The 25,129-nt window shown below is 43.2% G+C and overlaps 1 protein-coding gene across 1 annotated transcript in view; it reads left to right on the forward strand.

Annotated features, from left to right (window-relative positions):
- Positions 1–12,779, forward strand: part of NXPH2 (neurexophilin 2) — a 38,828-nt gene extending 26,049 nt beyond the window's left edge. The window contains exon 2 of the mRNA XM_008494371.2: positions 12,036–12,779. Coding sequence (XP_008492593.1) covers positions 12,036–12,779 — 744 coding nt within the window. The remainder of the gene's footprint in view (positions 1–12,035) is intronic.
- The last annotated feature ends 12,350 nt before the right edge of the window (positions 12,780–25,129 follow it).

Consider the following 25,129-nt stretch of genomic DNA (forward strand, 5'->3'; position numbering starts at 1 on the left):
AAAGGTGAATTTTTATACTAATAAATAGCTAGAAAAGTGCTAAGGAAAATGTTTCTCTTTAAAAAGGCTTTTAATTGAGAAAATATTTGACCAACTAATCTCAAACTGTTTCCCAAATCTTCAAACCACGAGACAAATTAAGGGCGAAAGGAATTTTGGGGTTTGTTTTTTTTTGTTGTTGTTGTTTTATTTTTTTTTTCATTCTTTCTGGGGGCATAAAAGATGGCTGAGTAAATTAAAAAGGATTAAAACTGGGTTTCAATAGGACCTTACAGTATGAACTCCCAGTTCCTATCTCATTATGCAGCACACAATGGCTGCAGGCGGGGCTGGCTGCTGCTCAGCAAAGGCTAATATTGTTTTACCTTAAAACTTAATAATAAGGCAGCTTCAGTCAATGATTTTCTCTTCTTTAAGAGAGCAATTCATTTAGGAAAGCAGCATGCATGCATGTGTGTAGGCAGCAATAAAACATCTCCAAGTGCCCCAATGTGCTACCTCACGCTAAGTGGTTTGAAAAGGAGAAAGATTTTAATTTAATTTAGAAAACTGCCTTGGTCTTGCAGACAGACTGCAGGGAGGAAAGAAGCTGTGAGCCAGCACTGCAGCTCCCAGACCAATCCCAGCTTTCCCACCTGGATACATGGTGGGAAGACAACCCCCAGGCTTCAGCCCCAAGCCATGGTGCTGGGGGAGAGAAGGGGCTGCTACCCAAGCAAGGGTTGGGGGTTGAGTACAGGGATAGAGTTATGGGATCATAGAATGGTTTTGGTTGGAAGGGACCTTTAAGATCATCAAATCCAACCCCCCTGCACAGGCAGGGATGCTTCCCACCAACCCAAGTTGCTCCAAGCCCCATCCAGCCTGGCCTTGAACATTTCCAGTCCTGGGAAGGCTGCACCCCTGCTAGCCAGGTTCATCCCAAAGGACCTCCAGCTCATGGAGAAGACATAGGATCATAGGATCATAGAATGGTTTAGGTTGGAAGGGACCTTTCAGATCATCAAATCCAACCCCCCTGCACGGGCAGGGACACCTCCCACCAGCCCAGGTTGCTCCAAGCCCCATCCAACCTGGCCTTGAACACTTCCAGGCCTGGGAAGGCTGCACCCCTGCTATCCAGGCTCTTCTCAGAGGGCCTCCAGCTATGGAAAAGACATCAGTGGAGGAGAAGCATCTCCCCTGTGTGTCACCCTGAAGCATCCTCAGCCTCTAAGCCTGCATCTCCAGGCACCCCAGCAGCCCTTGTATTTCCTATGGAGCAGCAGGTCACCTTCTCCCTCTGCACCCCCAGCAACCCAGCCTGCTCCTGGAATCCTCCCCAGTTTGCATCACAAGGCATTTTAAGCAGAAATATTTACCTTAGGGACATGGCAGGAATGCACTGAGCAACTCCCACAGTTTGCCACAGCTTGGGTCTGATGTGTGGGAAACAAAAATTAGGGTTTCCAGGAAGGAATATCATGCTTGAAGTAAACAGGGAAATGGGTTTTCTGGAAGAAAGCTTTGAAACTGAGATTAATAATCATCCCCCCTCATCCCTGCCCAGCTGATGGACTCTGGGATGCATCCACACAAGTTCTTCAAAGAGCAGGAGGATTCGGGAGGAATCATCAAGAGTCCCTGGATAACCTCAGTTAACCAGTTCTGCAGCAGGACCTTGTCCAAGCCAGGAAAATGTCTTTTTTTTTAATTCTTTAAACCAAACATTTCCTTCCTAACCTGACAGAGGGTCACACACCCTCTGACAAAATTTTTAACAGTGAAAACTGAGAAAAAATTCAGGAACTTGGACTTGGTTTCAGTTCCCTCTCCACAGCAGGGCTGGCAAGCACAGGGTGTCCTCCAGGAACGGGTGCTGCATCTCACTCAGGTCAGGGAGAGTTTGTCAGGAAATTCAGCCTGCAGTGAAGCCCCACAAAAAAAATCTAATGCCTTATTTAAATAATGGTGTTCATTGCCTATTAAAATGTAACTCCTTGCTTTAAAATAGGATTAATTAAAATGTACAAGAAGGCAATTCAGTTACATTTTATGCTTCAGCCCAGTGCTCACTTTTCATAACTCATCCCCAGAAGCAATATTCAGGGCAGAGGCATTCTCAGTTCTGCCATTAAAAGCACAAATGACTCTAAAACCTGTTCTTTTCAAAAACTTGGCCCAAGTACTGCCATTGTTAGATTTTTTTATAACATATTACTTTGGTCATTACTGTTTTGCAAGATAATTGTATCAGTGATCTAACTTCTGACAGTATCCAAAGAGGCTGAAAATAGTTTGCTGCAGCACCTTTGTCTTTTAAAGGCCATTTGGGGCTTGTTATTTTAATCCTTGTGCAGCCTGATTTATCACTTCAAACATCTGTCAGCTGGGCTTTGTCTTGAAATGGATAGTGATAGTGCTACTGAGTTTTCAACAGCAGCTGTTAGAGGTTCATTAGTTAGACTCTCAAAGGGAGCAGATAACTGTAATATTTTTCTTTGTTAATCATCTCTAACGCATGGTAATAATACAGAGCTGGAAATCTGCTAGAAATGCACAGCTTCTCCCTGTTTCTAAGTTGTCAGAAGCATCCTTTTATTCCTTTAATCTGGCTCCATTATTAAAACTCTCTTCCTCGTAATGCAGGCAAAAAAATAATACAGAATTGTGGCACGTGTGCAGTGAGATAGAAAATCAGCCTTTGCTGGGTCATACTTAGTGTGGGGATAGGTCACTCAGGGTCTCAGAGTTTGCATCCAAGTGTGAATCAACCCTGAAGATGAGATTAAAGGCTGTTCTGTAATTGATTTTTAATTTAAAATTTACAAGGCACACAAAACCTCCATGACAACTTCTGTAAAATCAGGCTCCTTTCTAGCAGATGCAGCAGTTTGCTGCCAGTGCATTTTCCCCAGCACATAAAATAGTCTCAAGGGTTAACTATGATTCTCAAAACATTCTCCAAAAAAAAACAACAACAAAAAAGAATCCTTGCAAGCCTGCCCCTAGCTGGGTGCCACAGTGTCTCCTGCCAGGAGCTTCAAGGGACCTGAGCATCTGTGAAGTCTCCTGCAGTGGAGAGCCCATCAGTGCCACCGCTGCTCCACCCGGCAGTGCTCACCAACAGATAATTACAGTTTGAAATTAGTATTTTAATGAACTGATCTCAGCTAAATGTAAGGCGAAATCTCCCGGGCATTAAGGAAATAAGTAGGAGGGGAAATTATTAACTGTAAAGTTCAGCAGAGGGCTGGGCAGCAGGTGCTGTCTTGGCAAAGGAGCAGAGAAACCCCATGGTGGTGTGGGGTGAGAGGAGGATTGTTCATGTTTGGGCCCTGCAAGCTGCTGAGCAGTGTCTACAAGGGGCACTGTGACTTCAGAGGAGATGAAAAACATCTGGGGCACCTCCCCAGCTTCACAGATGAATCAAATGTCAGACCCTCATCCTAAAAGCAGAAGCCTGAGTCCTGTAAGACATTACAGGTGTCTGTAGCACCAGTGAAGCTCAGTGCAAAACAGACTGGGAGAGCACAGGCTGGATTTGAAATGAATATCCACAGTGACTCAAAAAGAACCTGAAAAATCTGTTCCTTTTTTATAGGTCATCATAGCAGGAATTGTGATTTCTGGAAGATGGACAAGTACCTCATAGAATCATAGAATCATAGAATTGGCTGGGTTGGAAGGGACCTCAGAGATCATCAAGTCCAACCCTTGAACCACCGTTGCGGTTCCCAGCCCATGGCACTGAGTGCCACATCCAGTCTCTTTAAGTATCTCCAGGGATGGAGAATCCACTACCTCCCTGGGCAGCCCATTCCAATGTCTGGTCACCCTCTCCGTAAAGAAATTCTTTCTAATATCCAACCTAAACTTCCCCTGGCACAACTTAAGACCGTGCCCTCTTGTCTTGCTGAGAGTTGCCTAGGAAAAGAGCCCAACCCCCCCTGGCTCCAACCTCCTTTCAGGGAGTTGTAGAGAGTGATGAGGTCTCCCCTGAGCTGCCTCTTCTTTAGGCTGAACACCCCCAGCTCCCTCAGCCTCTCCTCATAGGGTCTGTGCTCAAGTCCCTTCACCAGCTTGGTTGCCTCCTTTGGACCTGCTCCAGGACCTCAATCTCCTTCCTGAACTGAGGGGCCCAGAACTGGACACAGTACTCAAGGTGTGGCCTCACCAGGGCTGAGTGATCCACTTTGCACTAGCAGGGTCGTGCCAGGCACAAGGAGAGGGTTATGGAGAGAGCAGAAACAATGTCACAGTCAGAGTTTCAGCTTTTGGTCCTTCAGAAGTCCCACCTTAGATTATTCCACTTGTATGTTATAAACTCAGCGACCTTTTCATTTTATTTGCTGAAGGACAGTCAAGCCCTAACATAATCCAAGACACTGTAGACAACCAGGGGGATCACTGACCCAGCTACAACAGCATTTCATTTGTCCTATGATGAAGCAGGCATTATTCTTGAATGTTTAATATTTTTTACATATTACTAAGAACAAATATATATGTATATAAAGTGGAAATTTTCTATATTGTAAGTGAATTAGATCTTTTTGTATAAAACTTTTTCAGCCCATTCACAGAATGGTTTATATTTGTGTGACTTCACCCTTCGAGAGAAACTGGATCCTCCTCATCTGTAGTAAAGAAAAAACTACTTAGTGATATTAGGCAAAAGTAGAAGAGATATTCCTCTATAAACATACAAATAAGATAACCACTTAAGGAAGAAAAAGAAACAAACAAACAAAGCAGCAAACCACAAGGACAAGAGAGGTGAAGTCTTTAAGAGCAGAATTTGTGCACATTTTTGTTTTGCAAGAAGTATTTATCGGAAAAAGTTTTCTTTCACCAAAAAGGTAGATCAAGAGAATGTGTGAGTATCATTTAAAAGCTGTGCTCAAAGCAATTTGCCAAATTGTGGCTGGAAGGAAGCTAAATCTACTCCACAGGGTGGTGGGAAAAATGATCCATACTTTCCAAATGCATTTTTGGAAAAGGAAATCCTTGCAGGCTTTGGTTTTAATTTTCACTCTTTTCCTCTGCTTTTTCTTCCTCACAATTTCATTTCTTTACTGAGGTGCTGTTTTAGTAAAAGTCCATTTTTTTCTCACAAACACTGGAGAATTTCAAAGTAGTCATTCTGTAAAATGTAATGCTGAGTCCAAAGTGTCTGTTTTGCTTAAAAACATGCAATGAAATTGTAGCTGAACAGGAACTTCTCCCAGCATACCCCTTATTTCAGAGTCATATTTTTGTCTGTGGGTTATCTGAATGCTATCATCTCATATTCTCATTAAAGCAAAGACTTCTAGCTGTTACCTTCCCTAGCCTTTAGGTCTCTACAGATGCAGGTAGAGCTCTTTCTCTCTCAGATCTTGGGAGGAAAACTTTCAGCTCTGTGCCATGAACCACCCTTCATTAGCTTCCCACATGCCTGCTGCCAGAGCAGGAGAGGAACCCAACACTTTACAGGAGGGAAAAAGAGTGCTGAGTTGCACATTGCCTTTCATGGTTCCAATTTATTTCTTTTCTGCCTCACCTTCTGTGACAGCTTGAAACTCCTGAAAGCTAAAAGGCTGGAAGTGAGGGAAAGCTTCGGGCTCACCCTTGCTGCCATCTCTTTCAGGTGTTTAAATGTGCAGCAGGATTGGTTGGCTCTCAGGCAATGCTATGTCAGATGGTGCTAATATTCACAATTAATGTATTAATAGATGGTTTTATTCTGCCACTCCTCATTTTCTTTCTGCCACTACTTCTGAGGCTTTCCCAGTCATGCTGAGGAGCAGTGACTGTGGAGGGAGCCCCATCACCCATTGCTGGTAGCAGGAGGTGCTCCAGGGATGATGGCTTCCCTTCTCTCAAGAGGGATCCCACTGGGGGGGGGGACTTTTTTTTTTTTTTAGTAAGATTCATTTACAAGCAGAAAATGTAATGGGCTACAAGGGTCGATCACAAAAGCTTTTTTATTCTGCTTAAGCAGCTTGTCATTTTAGTTTAACTACGAGAGACAGGACAAAATTGTTAAAGCAATCCAATTACATCAGCTACTGAACAGGAGATTTCTGTCCAACTTTCACCAGGTAAAGAGGTAGCAATAGCTGCATGAGTCTTTAAAATTTTCCAAAGTATAAGCCCTCTGCACGACTGGAGGACTCTGAGAAGTCTGGGCACTCTGTCTCTGTCCTGAGACCATTGAAAACCCACCAATCTTCTGAAAATCCACTTTCTGCTCTGCACTTCCCCCCCATAAAGGATATCTTTGCTGAAGCTGGCACCATGAATCCCATAGTCCCTCTTTAGGATCCATTTTAAAATGAGACAGAAATCAAGCAAATGCACTCTGAATTCCCAGATGAATTTTATCTTTGCACCAGTCTGCCATGGCCAAGAGAGGAGAGAGAAAGCCACTCACAACAACTGCCTGGTATTTATTAATTTACATTTCAGCAAGTGAGGGGTGGTAGAAGCATTCTGGGTGCCTGGAGAGCAAGGACATCCCTGCTTACAAGGCTCAGCTTCTGAATAGTCACATCCCCCCATCTCCATGAGCATGGGCAAATGGTGGTGGCATCTTCTGTGGTCTCTTCATTTAGGTGGGCAAATAATCAGTTCCCAGCATTTGACAAATGTGTAACACAACTGGGGCTGCTCAACTGATCCAGAAAAATGGGCAGGACCTGCAGTAATTTACTAACACCCACTTTTGCTGGTGTGCTGCTTGCACCTCTCTTTTCCAGGCTGGTTTTGTGGTTAGATGATGGTGTTGGTCAAAGGTTGGACTGGGTGATCTTGGAGGTCTCTTTCAACATAAAATATTCTGTGGTTCTGTGAAACTGCAAGCACTGCTTCCAGAGCTGCACAGGACACAAAAGCCTTCTTCCTCTGCACCTCCAGTCTTTTCTCATTTCTTCTGTTTTTTGTGGTTCTAAGAAAAGTACATCCCTGATCACTCTATTCCTTCCCACCTGCCCAGTCCTTGGAGGATTCAGGTGGCTTCTAGGCTCCTTGTGGATCAGACAGAGCTGCCAGGCTGACACTCACCATCCCCAGGATCTGGGCAGCACCATCAGCCACCTGCAGCCTCCTGAGCTGCTGGCCCATCAGCCACTCAGCAGGAAGGGGAGAGTGGTCCTCAGCACCTAAAGGGTCCTCATCAAATGCACCATGAAAGGTGCTACTTGAAAAGAGGACACCAGGGTAGGTCTCTTCTCCTAAGTAACAAGTGTCAGGATGAGAGAAAATGGCCCCAGATGTGCCAGGGAAGGTCTAGATGGGATATTAGGAGAAACTTCTTCAGCAAAAGGGTTGTCAGGCATTGGCCCAGGCTGCCCAGGGCAGTGATGGAGTCATCATCCCTGGAGGTGTTCAAAAGAGGTTTAGATGTGGTGCTGAGGGACATGGCTCAGCACCAGACTTGGTAAATGGTTGGACTCAATGACCTCAAAAGTAACTTCTAACCAAAATGATTCCGTGATTCTTTAAGTCCAGGAGAAGAAAGTAAAGCAAGCAGCCAAATGTGCAGCTATGTTTGAGCAGCCCCTTCAGCTCAAACATTTCAAGTCATTTTTGTGCTGTCTTCCCAACTGAAACGAAACAGAGCAGTCAGTTGTGTTTCTGAGGAGCTCTCTTGTTATTTTCCTAGTATGAGCCACCCCCCTGCCTTCAGGCCCTCAGGTATTCACACAGGCTTTTTAACTTGAGAAAAACAAGCTCTAATAAGTACCTCGTATCAACTCCTCTATACTTATCTAATTTAAAAAACACCTTCTGAGAAGAAAAAAACACAAAACCAAAACCCAAACCACAAGCTCCAAACCAGTGGCAGGAGGTTACAAAGAGCACAGACTTGATTTCCACTTTCAGCTGCTGTAGTGGCACTCAGGTTGGCACAGGGGCCAAGGAGCTGGGAGCTAAAGTCAGGTGGAGGAATCAGTGCAGATTTCAGATTTTTTTGATTCAGTGCAAAGCAAATCCCTGTTTCTTGGGGCAGGTTGATGTGTCTGATTTTGTTTTCTCAAGGCAAATCCAACCACTTCCCAGCAGAATTTTAAGAAGGTTGACAATTTCCAAGCAAAAACCTCAGCATGCTCTTGGGCAGCTGAAGATTGAGGCATCCTGAAGGATTTTCCTGTGTGGTAGGAAAGGTTGTTAATTCACAGCTTTCATTCCTAGCAAAAACTGCAGTGGTAAATGAATTAACCCATTTTACAAGCACATGGGCTTCTAAGATCATGAAAATTAACTACATGACTACATGGAACAAACATGAGTCCCTCATACAGCCTTGCTGAAAGAAGATGTTGCTTAATTCCTGAATTCCTTGAAGCATTCCTGACAGCAAGCACATCTGCTCCCATAAAACCCAGCTCAGCCTCTGCCTTTGGGAAAAACGTATTTAATAATCAGTAAAGTTCAAGCTCAGCTTGTTGTGATGAATTATGAGAACCCATCATCATTTTCTTGGAGAAAAAAATAAAAAAGAAAAAGGCTATAATGGAACACAATTTTATGTTTTTCCATTTAATTGATGAGGGGCTGAGTTTTTATTAATCTTTCTGGGCTCCAGCCTAAGATGCTGAAAAAGCTAATATAAGATCATTGTATCCAGTTAATGCCTGTGCTCTGCAAAATTGATAAGGCCTGTCGAGGCATAAATTATTTAAAATTTGATAAATGTGTTGAAATCATTGAATTTTCAAACAGACAAAGCAGAGCTATTTCTCTTCTCCCCCTCTTGCCCCCAGTTCAAGCTGAGGTTTTTGTGCAGCCCCTGATGGATGTTGCATCCCCCTGGCAGCACCCAGCTCCTCGGGAGGAAGCCTCAGAAGTCCCCTGTGCTGCTGCTGACACAAAGTACACCCCTGAGATACAGCCTCAGGAGGGGTGTAGGTAGCAGAGGGTGTAGAGACCACTGGAAGCCTCTCAGAATGAGTGAAACTGGGGGCAGGAGGAGGTTTCTGAGTACCACTTCCCTCCTCCCACCTCTTCTTGGGGATGAAAAACTCACGGCAGCACCAGCGAGGAGCTGAATGGTGCTTCAGAGCTGTTGATCCCAGCAGATCTATTTATTCCAGCTAATTAGTGAGAGTTTTTAAATGATTCCTGGCAGGGGTGAGCCCTATAGAAATGATTGCTGGTGAACTATGAATAACCTGGAGAAAATTCCCAAAGCATCAGAACGATGAGCTCAGGCATGAGTGCACCTGCCTGTCCTCGGTGCCTTGCCCACAGAGAAAGGCATGGGAGCAAGTAGCAGGAGAATTAAAATTTATTTGGGCAAATAAAGAGAAAATGCAGCATTTACCAATACCTGTGTCTCACCAACACAGGCTCACTTCTCAAAAATCATTCCCAGGGAATGTTAATTCAACCATGGACAGGATTATTCATGGAACAGAAAGATTTTGAAGAGCAGTCACAATCCTTCAAGAGCAGCACACAGAAGGAGCAATGGATTGAAGTTTAAAACTAGATAAATGTAAACCACATCATGTTTTGGTTTGAGCTGTTCCTGCAGCAAAAGAAAACAGCAAAGCACCTTGTGGATTCTGGACATCTCAATGGGTCCAGTATTATGTCTCTTCCTGGGAAATATCTTCAGTTTAATGGATATTTTGGGGTAACTGGGTGAAATTTTACAGCCTCTGTGATACAGAAAGAGAAGAGGTGATTTCTTCTCTTTAGAAGTAGAGGGAATGGGAGAATGCAGGTACAGCAGAGAACTGCAGCAATAGCCATTGATTTAAATATATACACAAACTTCCCCAAGCTACTATTTTTGAAACACCCAACTAGCACCATTTTCTACTACAGAGAAGCATTCTAGTGAAATGAGAAGGTGCTGAGGAAATCATTTTTTCCAGCATGTTCTGCATTCTTTTAATACAGGTAATTTATTTTTTATTTCCTGGAGATTGCAAACCAACCTCTGTAAGCAGCTGAACAAAGAGCATCAGCCCATCCCTGCCACCAGCAAAAAAGCTGTCAGCAAGTGAAGGGCCTCTGCAATGCATAGAGGAAAATGATGTGTTAGTTTAGTTCCCTTGTCTTGCCAAAAGCTTTATAAAAAAAAAAAATAAAAAAAAAAATCTGCATGCACACACACACAAAGGTTTTGCATTAAAAAAAGCACAAATATTGTTCCCATTCCTGAACAATGCATCCTTGTTCCTTCTCCTGTACTGAGCAGAACCAGGTGGTTCTTTGTTAGATCTCTTTTACTAAACATTTGCAAAACACAACAGATTTCCTACCCAGAGCCTGCAAAGTCCTTTTTCCTGCAGTCTCGTTTCAATAATGAAATCAGTGGAAGACAGCAGGAGGACAAAGCAAAGTTAAGAATTAAGCTTGGATGAGATTGGAGAATCCTGCAGTCTGCAAACTATTTCAAATGAATTAATAGGAAAAAAAATCACTTACCTGAAGTGTAAATCACAACGTCCAGCAGTGGCTAATGGTTGCTACCTAGGCCTTAAACAGGAACATTACAGCTTTGTAAGTCAATGTATTAATGATTTTGTGTTCTCACCCTATGGAAGTTATTTCCTTGCCCCATGAAACAGTCCATGTCACTGCAGCTCTGGGGAATTTTCATTATCTTATGAGTACACATCACTTGGTAATTGTTTAGCATGACAAAACTCTTGCAACCCCACTATCATGGTTTGGAAATAATTGTGCCCTAACACCTCAGCGACACGAGAAGCCCACTTGGTATTAACAAACATCTCTCAGCCATCCCGAGCCTTACTCCTACATATTTCTTTTTATATCAAACAAGCAGTTCAGAAAGCAATGCCTGCTATCTCATTTGGAGTGAGAGCCCCCTGAAGAGCCATACAAGAAGTATTACCAGTAACAGATGACTCAGTGCCCTCCAGATCTCTTCACAAAAGGAGAGGGGAGAAAATCCAAAGAGCTGTTGCATGGATTTCAATAAACATCACAAAAGAAATATAGCCCAGGAGGACAACTCCTTGTGTTCCTGTGCCCTTGCCAGAGCTGGGTGCAAACACAAGCAAAGTTAGAGGCTCCTGTGAAGCAGGCAGTTTCATTTATATGTACTTCTCCTTAAGATTTCCAATAGTGATTCCCTCTGGATCAGCTGCTACCACCAATGCAACTAGAGGCGCCCACGTTTTGGAGTGCACTTAAATTAGTACTTTAAATAGCAGGTTATTCAGCTGTGCAGACACAGAGCAAAGCTCTTGGTATTTCAGCACTGCCAGGCCCTTGGTCCCAGCTGGAATCTGGAAATGCAGCAGCAAAGCCTCTTTTTTAATGCTTGTAAGTGGCTCAAGCCAGTCTTGGGGTGAAGGATGGCTGAGCGTGTGTATCGGTTCCTGTTTCACCTGAGCAGAGGCAGTTCCATGTGTAGGGGGAGGTATTTCCCTGGCAGAGGGGATGGACAGCTGGTCTCAGCATTACCCAGTTCATCTGGAGCTTGGGAGCAGGATTAAAAGTGGCTGAAAAACCATCCATAAACATGAGACTGCTTCAGCAGGAGCTTCCCATCCCAGTGGAAAGGAAGCTTCCCCCAGCAGCGTTATCACCACGGGATTTCTGCCGGTACAGACAAGAGTCTGCTCCTGCTGCCATCAGAAGCTTCCTACTTCCCTGGGTTCATAGCATTCCCCCCCCCAAAAAAAATTGTGTTTCTAATTTCACTCCATCTTTCAGCTGAGGTACCACTTTGCTGTTCAGGTTGTCTGCCATCCTTAGGCATACTTTTATCTAACAAACCTATGAGCAAAGGGTGTCCATTCACTCTCACGTCACAGCCCTTGACCTGTCCCGAGATGCAGCCAATTGACCCTGTGGGTGACTCCTCTTGAGCTTTTTGCACCTTCTGTAAGCAATTTTGAGTAAAATCCTTGAGCTTTCATGAGGCAGCAGACACTGCTCATTACAGTAGCCCACCTGACTGGAACGGTTCAGACCCTGTTGGTTTAAAAATAAATATGAATGGCTCCTTTTTTATCTTGATTATTTTTTTTTTCCTTCATGCTCTATTCTCACGATTTTTTTTTTCCCCTGCTGTTTCAAAACAGGTATTTTGTGATGCCAATCAAGTTGTACAAGCCACAGACGTGCTAGACTGGGAAGACAAGGATGCTGCAGAGACATTGGTTGACAACGTGGTCCACTCCAGGATCCTCAACCCTTTGCGCCTCTTTGTTAAGCCATCCCCAGTACTGAAAAACGGGCAGGTGTCCTACACAGACAGCATAGAAAACTTTTGGGATTGGTTGTCCAACATCACGGAGGTTCAGGAATCCCTTGCACGAACTAAACGCAGACCCATAGTAAAAACTGGGAAATTCAAGAAAATGTTTGGATGGGGGGACTTCCACTCCAACATCAAAACTGTAAAGCTGAATCTTCTGATCACAGGGAAAATCGTGGATCACGGCAATGGGACCTTCAGTGTTTATTTCCGACATAACTCCACGGGCTTGGGAAATGTTTCTGTGAGCCTGGTGCCCCCTTCCAAGGTGGTTGAGTTTGAATCATCTCCACAGTCAACACTGGAGACCAAGGAATCCAAGTCCTTCAACTGCCGCATCGAGTACGAAAAAACAGACCGCGCCAAAAAAACTGCCTTGTGCAACTTTGACCCTTCAAAGATCTGCTACCAAGAGCAGACTCAAAGCCATGTCTCCTGGTTGTGTTCCAAACCATTTAAGGTTATCTGCATTTACATTGCTTTCTACAGCGTAGATTACAAACTGGTGCAGAAGGTCTGTCCTGATTATAATTACCATAGCGAGACTCCGTACTTGTCCTCTGGCTGATACAACCCTGGGTAACTGCATCAGTTGTAAAAAAAAAAAAAAATCATTTCCATTAACCTTCTGGAGAAGAATATGTTTTCCTATCAGGTTTAAAAAAAGTCTTTCAAACCCGTAGCTGTGTTTGTGCTGTTATCGTAAATAATCCAACTATTTCTGTAACCACCATTTCCATTTCAGACCCTTGCATTTTAGCTCTCCCGGTGTTAATAAGGGAACAGCTCCCAGGCAGACACATGACAAGAAGCAAACAAAATGATGTCTGTGCTGAACATTGATCTGCAAAAATCAGGTTTTTTTTTGAACCAGTCTCAATGGCAGAGTTGCCTTTTACTTCAATTGGACAGCACTTAGCAGGATCCTGCTTCTCACTGGGAACTTTAGAGGATGACAATATAAAGAACCACGGATGAAGCACACTCCCAGCTGCTTCCCTACACAATCCAAATAAACAGCTCTCCTGCTAATTTCACAAAGAATGTTGCACATGCAGGGCTCAAAGTCCAAATATTATGAGAAAGTCCTATTTCTATGACAACAACAACAAAAAAATTAAAAAAAAAAGGGAAAAAAAGGGGGAAAAAAAAAGGGAAAAAGAAAAAGGGGGAGGGGGGGAAGGAATCTGCACTCCTATGAGCTGCAGCAGTTGTATATGTGAAGAGTGGGTAATTCTTCCTTCAGACTTCTTACCCGTGGATATGCAATGATGTAATTAGACAATGATGGGCTTTGATTTCTTAGACCCACCAGATGTGCAGGTTTGGTGTACATTTCTTCCTTCTGTGGTCCCTGCTGGTTCTGATTCTTCTCTAATGTTTAAGTGTCCACCAGCCCTAGTTTTACAATGGTAAAGAATATACATTCCTTGGAAAAAGATGATCTGTTTAAGTCTGAAAAGGGAAACAGGGGCTGGCTTCAACCTAAGTGAAGTTATTATCTTGCTCTCTAGCCCTCTTAGCACTGTGTTGCAGCAAAGAAAAGACACTACAGGAGAAGGACAGTGCAGGAATAACACAAGCTCTATACTGAATGTCACCCAGATGTCTTCCTTAGCAGTGCAGGGCATCCTTCAAGTCAAAACACAAATAAAAAGAAGAAGAAAAAAACAACTAACCCAAACCATATATGCATCTTCACCTCACAAAGCAGATTTCAAACAACTGCTGCCATCAATACAGAAATCCTCAGTCAGGCCTTCCCCTAGCTCAGGACAGCAGCATTCCACCCCAGACAGTGCCAGGAAGGGAGGCTCCAGCTGTGGTTTTGCTTGAGCATCCAGATGTTGCTGCCCCTGCTCCAGCCATGCAGCTTCTAACATCAGCCCCCTCATTCTGCTGCTGCCACTTTGCCATCATATCTCTTTGTGACAGTTCAGTGTCACGGGTACCATGGAGGAAGCTGACTGAGGAAGTGCTTTTGTCATCTCCAATCAAACTTCAGTGCAGGGTTCAAGAAGTTACATACAGCTTCAGTGTAGTGCTATTAAAATACTCAGTTCAAGTGATGTGCACCCAGGCAAACAACTGTGACAGCTCAGAAACTCACTCCTGATTTCCTTGGTGAACTCTCACACAACCAAACCATTCTGTTACAAATCTCCTACCAGTAACTGGCTGATTTGGTTTTTCTCTTTAGTAAAAAAGTGTTGTTTAGTTTGATGAAGAATCTCAATGTTTTCCTCATTTCATACAGAGTCTCTCCTGGTCTAAGTGATGTTTTTCAGTTTGTTGATCACTGTTGATTCCCACAAGATGGTCTATTTGTATTCTGTATAGCCTGTCCTCATTCTGCCTGTATATAAGCTTGGATTTATTGCTTCAAGTTGAGTGGTCAGTGCTTTTGTAACTTAGCTGTAAGCCATGATTTTATTGCCATGTATTTTTACTCAGCACTGTAGGCAATTAAAAGCAAACCCTACGTGCGATTTATTGTAGGGTATGTGGAAACCATGGATGTATATACACTTAAATATCTGTACATATACAGAATATATGTGTATTTGTATGTAAATAAAGAGAGTTTGCTAAATCTGGCACTTGCTTGTGGCATATATGATTTTATTTGTGATGTTGTACATGTAAAGACACATCACTGAATATTTTTTTTTTCCCAGCTGGAATATGTTTTTCTAGGAGATGTTTAAGCCTGTGCTGCACTGAGCTGCACCATAATCTGGGCAGAGCTTCACCATCTTTGAGAAATGAAGTGTGTGTTTTGGCAGAGACAACCATGAACTGCTGAATGACTGTGGAAGATACACCTGAGGTGATGGGATTTGCCTAAATTAGAAAATGTTCCCAAGCAGGAGAGCACTGGGAGAGGGACAGCCCATTGATGGCTCAGCCCTTGCTCAGAATTCCTCAGGGAAACAGGAGCTGGATTCTCCTCTCCTCCCTCCCAAACAGACATCACCTCCCTGCTGGAGGTTTCCAGACCTCAGGAAGACACATCAGGGCCTTGGAGGAAACCAACACTGCTCTGGAAACACCCCAAGTGCTTGGGGCAACAGGGGATTGACACAGAAAGGCTGTTTTGTACCAAGGGAGAAGTATTTTAACAGGTGTAACACCTGAGCTGCTTGGATGCTAAGAAGACGCACACCCACCTGGCAGCTTTTGACTTAGCTCTCCAGCTCTTCAGGATGATGCCACACTGGGAGCAGCACTGGGGCCATGGGAGGAGCAGAAAAGCAGAGCCCAGAAGAGCAGGAGATGGGTCACCCAGCCCCTGCCCTGTCACCTTGTCCCACACCCACAGCCTGGCCTCCAGCACAGCACTGAGAAAAGCCTCTCACTCCTAAAGTACCTCCCTAGGAGCTTTCCTGCCTCTGAACCTCTAACAAGAAGAGGTCACCACCACAAAACATCAGCAAAAGGTAAGGCTTGTTGAAAGACACAAGCAACAGCACCCAGGAGGAGGTGCCTTTGGAAACTTGGTGTTGGCTTTAAAGGAGTCTGAGGTTTTTCCAAGGGAGAAATGAACCCTCCATGCACAGCTTCCCCACACTTTGCTGCTGGAATGATGGGAGCAGCTTTGCACTGCTCTGCTCCCACCAGGCCCCAGCACAAGACCAGCCCTGAAGGGGAGAGAGGGCTGGGGCCTTGGTACCACAACATCACACCTGAGAGCATCCCACCTCACATTCTTTTTTCCAATCACAATACTTCAAAAAATAGCTTAAAAGCAATTTTTTTTTTCTTTTCAGGTTGATTTTGAAGTAAGGTGCTGCAAAAATAGCTCTTGCAATCTTATTGCAGTCAAAATCAGGTGAAGAAGAAATTATTTACACCTAGCAAGGTAAGCAAAATGCAACCCAATGCACCAAAGGAAGTGGCAGACTTCATTAGGCTGCATTTCACACTGCCCATGTATACAGAACTAAATTAGATTTAATTTCACACAGAACAGGTTATATTTTAAAAACCAAACATTTTCCTGTCTAGCAGGTAACTTTTTTTAAAACAACTTTCAAATATCAGTGATTGCTCCTCATTACTCTGATTCAGAGGGTGTTGAAATTAAAATTGCAAGATTAAATACCATTTTTAGAAAGTGTCCCAAGTGGGCAATAAGGACGTGAAAGCAGCAACTTCATCTGAACGTTTTCAGACATACTATATTTTAATCCAAATCTCAACAGTTGTGTATGGGTTTATATCAATGCAAGTAGGTGTTTAAACTCCTTACTAAAACCACTTCCTATGGTTGCCCCCATTTGTGGTCTTATATATATGTGTATAAATATACATATATATAATCATAATAAAAAGCCAGTTCATGAGCTACATGCAAGCCAACCAGCCCCTTCCCTTCAGTGCTGCAGGAGCCACATGCAGCCAGGATTTCCTTTCTGAATCATTCCAACTTGAACAGGGGAGGGAAGATTTTTTTTCCTTCTTTCCCCTTCAAGAATTTCATCCTCACCCCCCTGCCTGGTGGTCAGATCTTGCCACCAGCTCCTCAGCCTCTCCACCCCAGCAGCACTGGCAAGCAGAGGCTGCCTGCTCCCCTTGCTGCCAGTTCCATCAAGCAGCCACACTGCAAGACACACACACAAAAAAAAAACAAACCAAGAAGCCAAGCACTGCTTGCTGGGAGCTCCCCAAGGTCCCAACATTTTCTTTTTAGGAAGAATTTACTAGGCAGTGCTGGAAGAACAAACCCCTGAATAACCCTGATGCAACTGGGAAAACTCTCATAGCAACCAAGTGAAGGTGTACAGTGCAAATCAGCATCCCCTGCTGATTTATTTATCTATTTATTTTTTTTTAATTGTAATTCAAGGACGTTCAGATTTGCTATTTGTTTTATGCTCTGTTGACCAGCATAATCTGGATAATGTTTTATTTATAGTCTAATAATGATTCATCATTACCACTGTCTCTATTCAAATATGCACAGCTGAAAAGGCAATAACAAGTTGGGCATCTTCAGCAGCTCAAGGAAATACACATCAATCAAGCAGGTTGGTAGCTGCAGGGTGTCTCATTTGAAACCCCAGACTTTGCCATTCCTCTTTCCATCTCCCATGAACACACCTCTGACACCCATCCCCCAGAAGCAGCTCCCTTCTTTGTCCTAAAACTAAGAAACAGAGTGGAGCAAAGAGGGGTTGCTCTCTTCTACCATATAACAAGCAATAGGATAAGAGGAAATGGCCTCAAGTTGGGCCAGGGGAGGTTTAGATTGGACAGCAGGAGAAATTTCTTCACCAAAAGGGCTGCTGGGCCCAGGGAAGTGGTGGGGTCACCATCCCTGGAGAGATTTAAAGGCCATGCAGATGTGGTGCTGAGGGACCCAGTTTAGTGGTGGGCTTGGCAGTACTGGGGTAATGGTTGGACTCAATTTTAAGCCTATTCCAACCAAAACAATTCTGTGATTGTACAATATTGCCTGGTTTGGATTAGAGAAAAGCCTAGGAGTCAGTGCAACCTCCTCAAAGGGGTTGAAAATAAAACCCCACAAATTTATGTCCCATTTCTGATGGACTGAGGTCTCTGGAGCTAAACCCCAAGCCACCAACCCAGCTCACAGCACGTGCAAGGAATGCATCAGCTCCACAAAAGAAGGATCCAAGGGAGAGGTTTTACAGAAGAAGAGCTGAATTGTCCTGAAACATCCCACATCAGTCCAGCCACACCTCACCTGGAAGGTCACAGAGCACAGGTCTGCAAAACCTCTTCAGCTCTGCAACCAGAAGTGATGGGTAGGGAAGCATCTGCTGGCACTGCCTGCCCAGACTGCTTCCACCTACACCCACACACAGCTCTCCAGCCCAAAATACCTGTGGGTTCTCAAGTCAGAAGCATGTCTCCAGCTGGAGGTAATTCCCAAGCAAAAACTGCAGTCATCCAGGTTAAATTTTTAAAGCACAAAACCCCACAAAAAAAAAATTTGTTTTCCAAAGATGTATTCCTATCTCCAACTCAGCATAAATCCAGCACCAGCTGCAGCCCAATTAAAAAGCAATTATGTTCAAGGGAAAACAGTTTACTCAGGGATAGGAAAGAAAAATAAAAATTCTACCTAAATGAAGACTGGTAGGAATCTGCAACAAGATTCCAAAAGAAATAGCAGCACTTTCCTATTCAAAAATAAGGAAAGAGCCAAGCAGGTCAGACAGACAGGATTTCTTGCACAGCTTTCTGGTTTTATGCTGAAGTCAAAAGAGGGAAAAACAATCCACTAGTTCAGGGCCTTAAATACATTTTCTTCATCTTACAAGACACACATCTGTAACTCCTCAACCAGGCATGGGAAGCTGAATGACACAGAGGATTCAGAGACAATGAACCTTTCTCTGGCTCAGCCAAGAGGCTCTTGGTAAGGAGCGATGCCAAAGCCCAGAGCTGGCAGAGGGTGAGACCATGGGCTCTCCTTGCCCTGGCAGCAGGCAGGACTCAAGAGTTTCACTCAGACACCCCAGGACACAGCCCGACTGCAGGAGTCACAGCAGAGAAACAACCGTGCAAAAGCTGCTTCTGAAATGCTCTCCCAGACATCCCACCTCTCACCTTGCCCCTCTTACTTGAACTGCTGCTGGAAAATAAACCAGTTTTATTACCTGCCTGATCCCAGACCAGCATCTCACCTTTCACCCTGCACATCTGCCCCTAGCAGCTCCACATTTTAGCCATCTCAGCTGCAAATCCCATTTCCCTGTTCTCTTCCCTTCTTCCCAGACACTTTCATCATTATGCAGTCAATTAAGCTTTGCCTACTTTACCTTAACAGCTCCAGATAAGCTGGTGATCTTCCTGAGAGGTGATACATTATAATTGGTTCCAAGTTGGCAAGAAAGAGAATAGTGAAATACGAGCCTGTGAAGTTATTTGAATTAGCCCTGACATTAGAAAAGGAAAAAAAAAATTAAAAGGACCTAAAGTTAGTGGGGTGTTTGCTTAGATCTTATAGCATGGGTCAGGTTTGTATCAGCTGTTACAGCTGAGGCTGCTTCCCAGAAACCAGAGTTAGGATCTTTTGTTCCAGGGATCCTGGAGCCAGCAGTGATGCTGCCAGCTCCCAAATGCAGGGGATGGCCCCCAGCAAGCTCAACCAACTCACACTTCATTCCAGCTGGGAACAGCAAAGCAGGGATGCGAACCTCATTTTGAAAGTGATAAAACACCTGAGCAGCCACGAGAGCCAAGAGGGGATAAATGTCCCAATGATGAGGATTTTAGATGGGTAGCTGAGATTACACACCCTGCTCTCCACATTTCAAAAGCCCACAAAGAAACTCAACTCACTCCAAGCTCTTCTAGAGAGTGACAAAGGTGTCTCCTGGTAGGAAATGGGGGCTACAGTTACTTGGCTAAAAATTCACTTTAATTCCCTCTATTCTGTTCTTAAAAAAAACAAATTTCAGTTCAAGTTGGCAAAATGTGTCAAGCTGATTTAACTTGAGCATGCATGCTTCAGCTTAGTGTGACAACTGATAAGTGAGGAGCCTTCAGTCTGCTCTAAGCCAACAGCACTTAGAGTCTTCCACCACCTTTTCTCTTAAGGAGCATCTGAAGGACCTGCCAGGATGGCTGGTGATGCTGAACAGGCTCACAGCTAACCTGGGACCCCAGAGCAGAATATTTAACACAGATTTCTGAGCAGGTAAACCAAAGCATTATAAATATTTCAAGTTGCCATACTGAAGATGATAAGCAAGCCTATTTATTATACAGTACTTAAGACTACTTAATTCCAATCCACTTCTCATGTCAGATATATTTAACTGCAGCATTTCTGACTTCAGTCACTGAAGATTTGGATTACCTGAAATACTCTGGGAACACCAAATGCCTGCTCACCCAAGCTTCCTCGAGTCCATGCCATACAGGGTGACTGCTCCATCCTGCAGGAATTACTCTCTCACTTTCTTCTCCTGCTTTGAAAGTAAATACACCAGAAATACTAAATTGAGCCACAGCCAAGCACAACCTGAGTGCTCACAGTGAGGATGGAACCACAGCTGAAGAGTGTGTGTGTGGGCACTCTGGTCCATTAGGTCAGCCAAGCTCCTAGGAGTGCCAAGGCATTAAGGGATGCTTATTTTATTTAGCAAAAGGAATGGAGAAATATATTTTGATTCAGCACACCAATCATCCTTAAAATGGGCACAGCCCCCTGTTTAAAATACAAGTATTGAATTGTGTTGCCAGAAGCAGATTAATTGCAGCTTCCAGGAAAAACTCGGAGCTTATTTCACGCTGACTTTTATTCCCACTTGAGTTAAGTTCCTTATGTTACACCAACTCATTTGAATTTTTTGAATTGGTTTTGCATAGTATCATTTACTGATGTACTATCTTTAATTACATAACACACACACACTCTCCAACTGCATTATTAATGAAAGTGTTTTTAATTAAATGGCTCTCGGCATAATATTCAGTCATTAATTTCACATGCTCACGATGTGGAGAGATTCTGTTCTGATGGTCTGGGGAAACTTTGTACTTTAGATGAGGGATACTTCCAAAGTGATAGTTTTAGAGTGAAGTTGAAAATCATTAGGAGCACTGAATTACCCTCTCAGCAGCTGGTACCATAGTTCTGCTCTACTGGGTATTATCTATTCTCCAGCTCAAGTGCTCCTTTGGCTCTGCCATGCTTCACCACAGGTAATTTTCAAATACTTCTTGCTGGATTCACATAATCCACAGTGAATAATATCAGAGTTATCTTTTAGGAACAGTTTATATTTAGACAATGGCATTAAGGCTGCAGAAAAAAAGGTTCTGCACCCTCCTTTCTAATTATATGTTGCCCACTTGTCTCCACTCTTAACTTGCAGTGGTCTTAGAAGAGACAGAGAATTCAAGCTCTTGAGGATTGGGCTTTTTTTCCATCCAGCAGATGAAGGCACAGCCACACATGCAGGCTTTGCTCTTTGCATTCTTAACCTTCACCTGCTGCAAAGATCACCAATTATGGCTGAGACACAAAAGAATGGCATTTTGGGTTGGTTTTTTTCTAAATTAGTACAAATGTAATGTTGCCTTTCTCAAATATGGCAAGTAAACCTCTTTTCCAGCCCAGCTTACAAGCAGTCCTGTACAACTTTTTCCCTTCAATGCAGACTCCAGAAAGAATTCATTTTCACCTCAATTTATACCTTCTACTTATTAAAAGAAACCCTTACTTTTTAAAGAGAAACATTCTAGGATAGGTTTTCCAGGAATACTTTGGAAGTCTTAGAAGTAATTTTTCTGTCTTTGAACTTAAAAGGAACAAGACTGCACACTCCTGTACATATCTGACCTTTGGATTTTGTGTTAAGTTTGTCCATCTTCCCCAAAGGCAACTGCAGCTAAAGCACTATGCTGGTAGGACCATTCCTGGGACTGCTGTCATCTAATTAGTCCTCTAAGCCACTCAGCTATTAAGTCCTAACAACATGCAGCCCTGGACCTTTACTTTCAAGTAATGAAGTCCTCAAAAAATTGTCCTCAATTTTTGGGCCTAAAAGCCTTCTCCCCAGTGCCAATACATGTGAGGAGAGGGGCTCTTGCCCATCCCACTCTCCTGAAAACAGGAGTCTCATGGCTTCCACCTTACCTCCCTCTCTACTGCAGCTCAATTTCCTGCTGTAAGGCTCAGGCTTTTGGGTTCCTCTCTGCTTTGCTGCCATTGAGCTCCTGTCCTCTTGGAACTTGAGGCTGAACCTTCCAGCTCTGCTCCTGTAGCCTATCTGTGCTGGGGTACCTACTCCAAGCTCTGTCTCCACCTCACTCCAGCCAAGCAAAGAAAACCTTGAGAAGAAGATGACAGATAGGAAGATAAATCAGAAGAAATGCTCAGAAAGCTTTTAGCAGATGAAATCAGCCCCTTTCTTCCTTGGGAACCAAAAGGACTGAAAGGACTTCAGCTAGTAAGTTAAAAACCCCACTAAACACCATAGCAAGACTCATCTCAGCATGTTGTAGTCATGGGCTAGTAGCACAGCTAGCCATGGGCTAGCAGCAGCAGAATCTGTATATACCTCCCCCTAAAGCTGATTGCTTCACAGGATTTTAATGGAATGGGAAAGAAAAAAGGTGAACAAAAAAAAATGTTCATAACAATATACTATACATCAAAGCTCCCCACCACGGACCTTTAGTGTATTTGCAATACAGACAAGAGAAATAACTGTAGTATTTTTATATGACAAGACTAATAATGATATATGCCAACATTCCCAGCATTTCATGTCCACATAAAACATTGCACCATAATGATGATAATTGAAAGTATGATTTTCATCAATATTTAATTAGTATTTGATGCTAACTCATTATTTCAGTGCAATTAATTTGACATCTTGCTGTATGGCCTGCACAGATTTCTTTTTAGGGGGTTGTTTTATTGGTGGGACATAAGGAACACCAGACATGGGCACTTTCCCTGAGGCTTCTAGAGGCTATGAAACAGGGAGATGACGAGTGACATTTTCATTTACTCCAGGATACAAAAGCATAATATTGAAGCCCAAAATACACATGTGGATTTGGCTAACATATATTTGTAATATGAGTAATATTCTACTAAACACTTTCAGGAAACAAACTGTATGTCTGCCTTTCCCTCTCTGAACCCCCTGAGATGATTCAGTAAACCAAACAGCAGTGCCCTGTATCAGCAAGTTGAAACCTCTGGAATTAACAATTTCGAGATGAATCTCCATAAACATAAAGAAGTCTCTACAGAAAAAGTGGATCTTCAGAGGATCTCTGAATACAAGATGACTCCAGATGACAGGGAGACTTTAGAAGACCAGGCAGACACAGGAGAAAAGATGCTCCATGGTCATTTTATCACTTGGTCCAACTACCAAAATTTCTTGAGAGATCTTCATAGCAGCCAGAATGCAAAATGCAGTTTTCTTTCTCCATCCTTACAGCAGAGCTCCCCAGCCAGGAGATACTACACACAGCTGGTAAAAAGGGAATGGCCACCACAAAGAAGAGATGCAAGGAAGAAAGTCACCTGACAGTGTTGTCTGAATATTACTAACACTTTCCTCCCCAAAAGGGTTGTCAGACACTGGAACAAGCAGCCAGGGAAGTGATGGAATCACCATTCCTGGAGGAATTTAAAAGACTTGGAGATGTGGTGCTGAGGGACACAGCTTAGTGAGCCTGGTGGTGTTGGGTTGACAGATGGATTTGATGATCCTCCAAGTCTTTTCCAACCTTAACAATCTATAACTGGGGGGAAGTTGAAAAATCACTGGATATTCCAGCAGTTAGATGAAGTGCTCTGATAGACCCTGAGCATGCTGAAGACAGGGATTTTCTCAACTTGAGACAACACAAAGCCCATTTCCAGGAACAGGAAGAAGCCATAAGCTCACTTAGTTCCCACCTAATCTAACCTGATTTTCTGAAAACAAGGAACTGCAGTTAGCAAAATACACAACTGGACTTTCAAACCTGTTGCAACACATTCACAGTTGATTCATTGGAAATTTGACCAATTTTCAGAATCTTAAAAGTTGGCACCACCCCCAAAATGTGAGATTTCTCAGCTCATTGTTTTCCTACACTTCAGGTATTTAAATGAAGTGTTCAAGAGAGTTTTAATGAGTGTTACAGACTGGTACTAACAGCTGTCACTGGGAACCTTTATGCTCTGCTTCAAGACTTTAAGACACCTGACAGGTCCTCACTGTTATCCAACAGATTCCCCCCTTCACCTGATGGACTTTGGAACTTTCCTCATGTCTACATTTTCAAAAACATACTACTTGAAATGTTTATAGAAAAATTGTTCTTTTTTACTTCTTTTCAAATGAAGGGAAATCTAACCACTATTCTACAGCTTTGTTACTTTTGACCACTCTTAAGCCAGTAACATCCATCTGTAGCATGTGAATGTTGCAACAAATTAAAGAACAAGTAATCACTCTAACATTTAAAAACATTTCTTAAGCAGGCTATTGACCACAGCACACACAGCACAGCCAGAATCTATTCCTTAGTATTGCTTTTCTTTCTCTGCTGCCTTAGAAGCTGTTATCCAGGAGAGAAGGAAAACAACATTGCAAAGTACAAATGGGAAAGTATTTGGCTTGTGATGTAAAGGATGTGTTATGTCCTTCCAGCTCAAACCCACTGGAAATAAAAGCACCCATCACCCATGCACACTCTTGCTTATCAACTGTTTGATGAATTCCTTAGGACACAAAATAAAATATAAAAACCATCACACAAATTGCCCTGTCTTTTGACTTGAAGACACTCCCACCTATGACTGCTCAGACACAAGATTTAAAGTGTTAACAACCTCTTAACCTCTTAACAAACCCTGGTGGATATTTTTGCTGGAAGTGCATGCACATGCACTCAGAATTAAGTGCACTTGAGGGAAATCAATCCTAAATGTATGGAGCTTGTAATGAAGCCAATAGTATGTTCAGCAGCAAACTCCAAGTATGTATTTACATGACATTTAGAGAACTGGTTAGAAAAAGCCCAAGTGGTACTACTGGTGGAAAAAAAGTACTGATGTGACACTGAGGATGCTGAAGCCCAGCTACGAGGTGAATACTCTGAAAATAACAAGAGTGATCAGGGCTCCAATACAACCTATTATTGGTTGCTGGAGAGGGCAACATAAATGCCCTCCTTGGCCCTCAACTTCAGTATTTAAGACCACAGAACCACAGAGAAAAAATTGCTGAAAAATAGCTCTGAAAACCATATGCAAGGATATCAGGAGATGAGCAGTTCTTCTTCTGGAGGAGCTGGTGTTTCCCTTACAGATGTTTAAAAACTGGAATAAGAGCCAGTTCTGACACTCAAAAGTTTAGCTTTATAAGAAACAAGTAAAGATTACAAAACTTTGCCAGCACTACTGATGGTTCTGGGATAGGG

The sequence above is a fragment of the Calypte anna genome, chromosome 7 (assembly GCF_003957555.1).
Source record: "Calypte anna isolate BGI_N300 chromosome 7, bCalAnn1_v1.p, whole genome shotgun sequence".
In the NCBI taxonomy this organism is placed as follows: domain Eukaryota; kingdom Metazoa; phylum Chordata; class Aves; order Apodiformes; family Trochilidae; genus Calypte; species Calypte anna.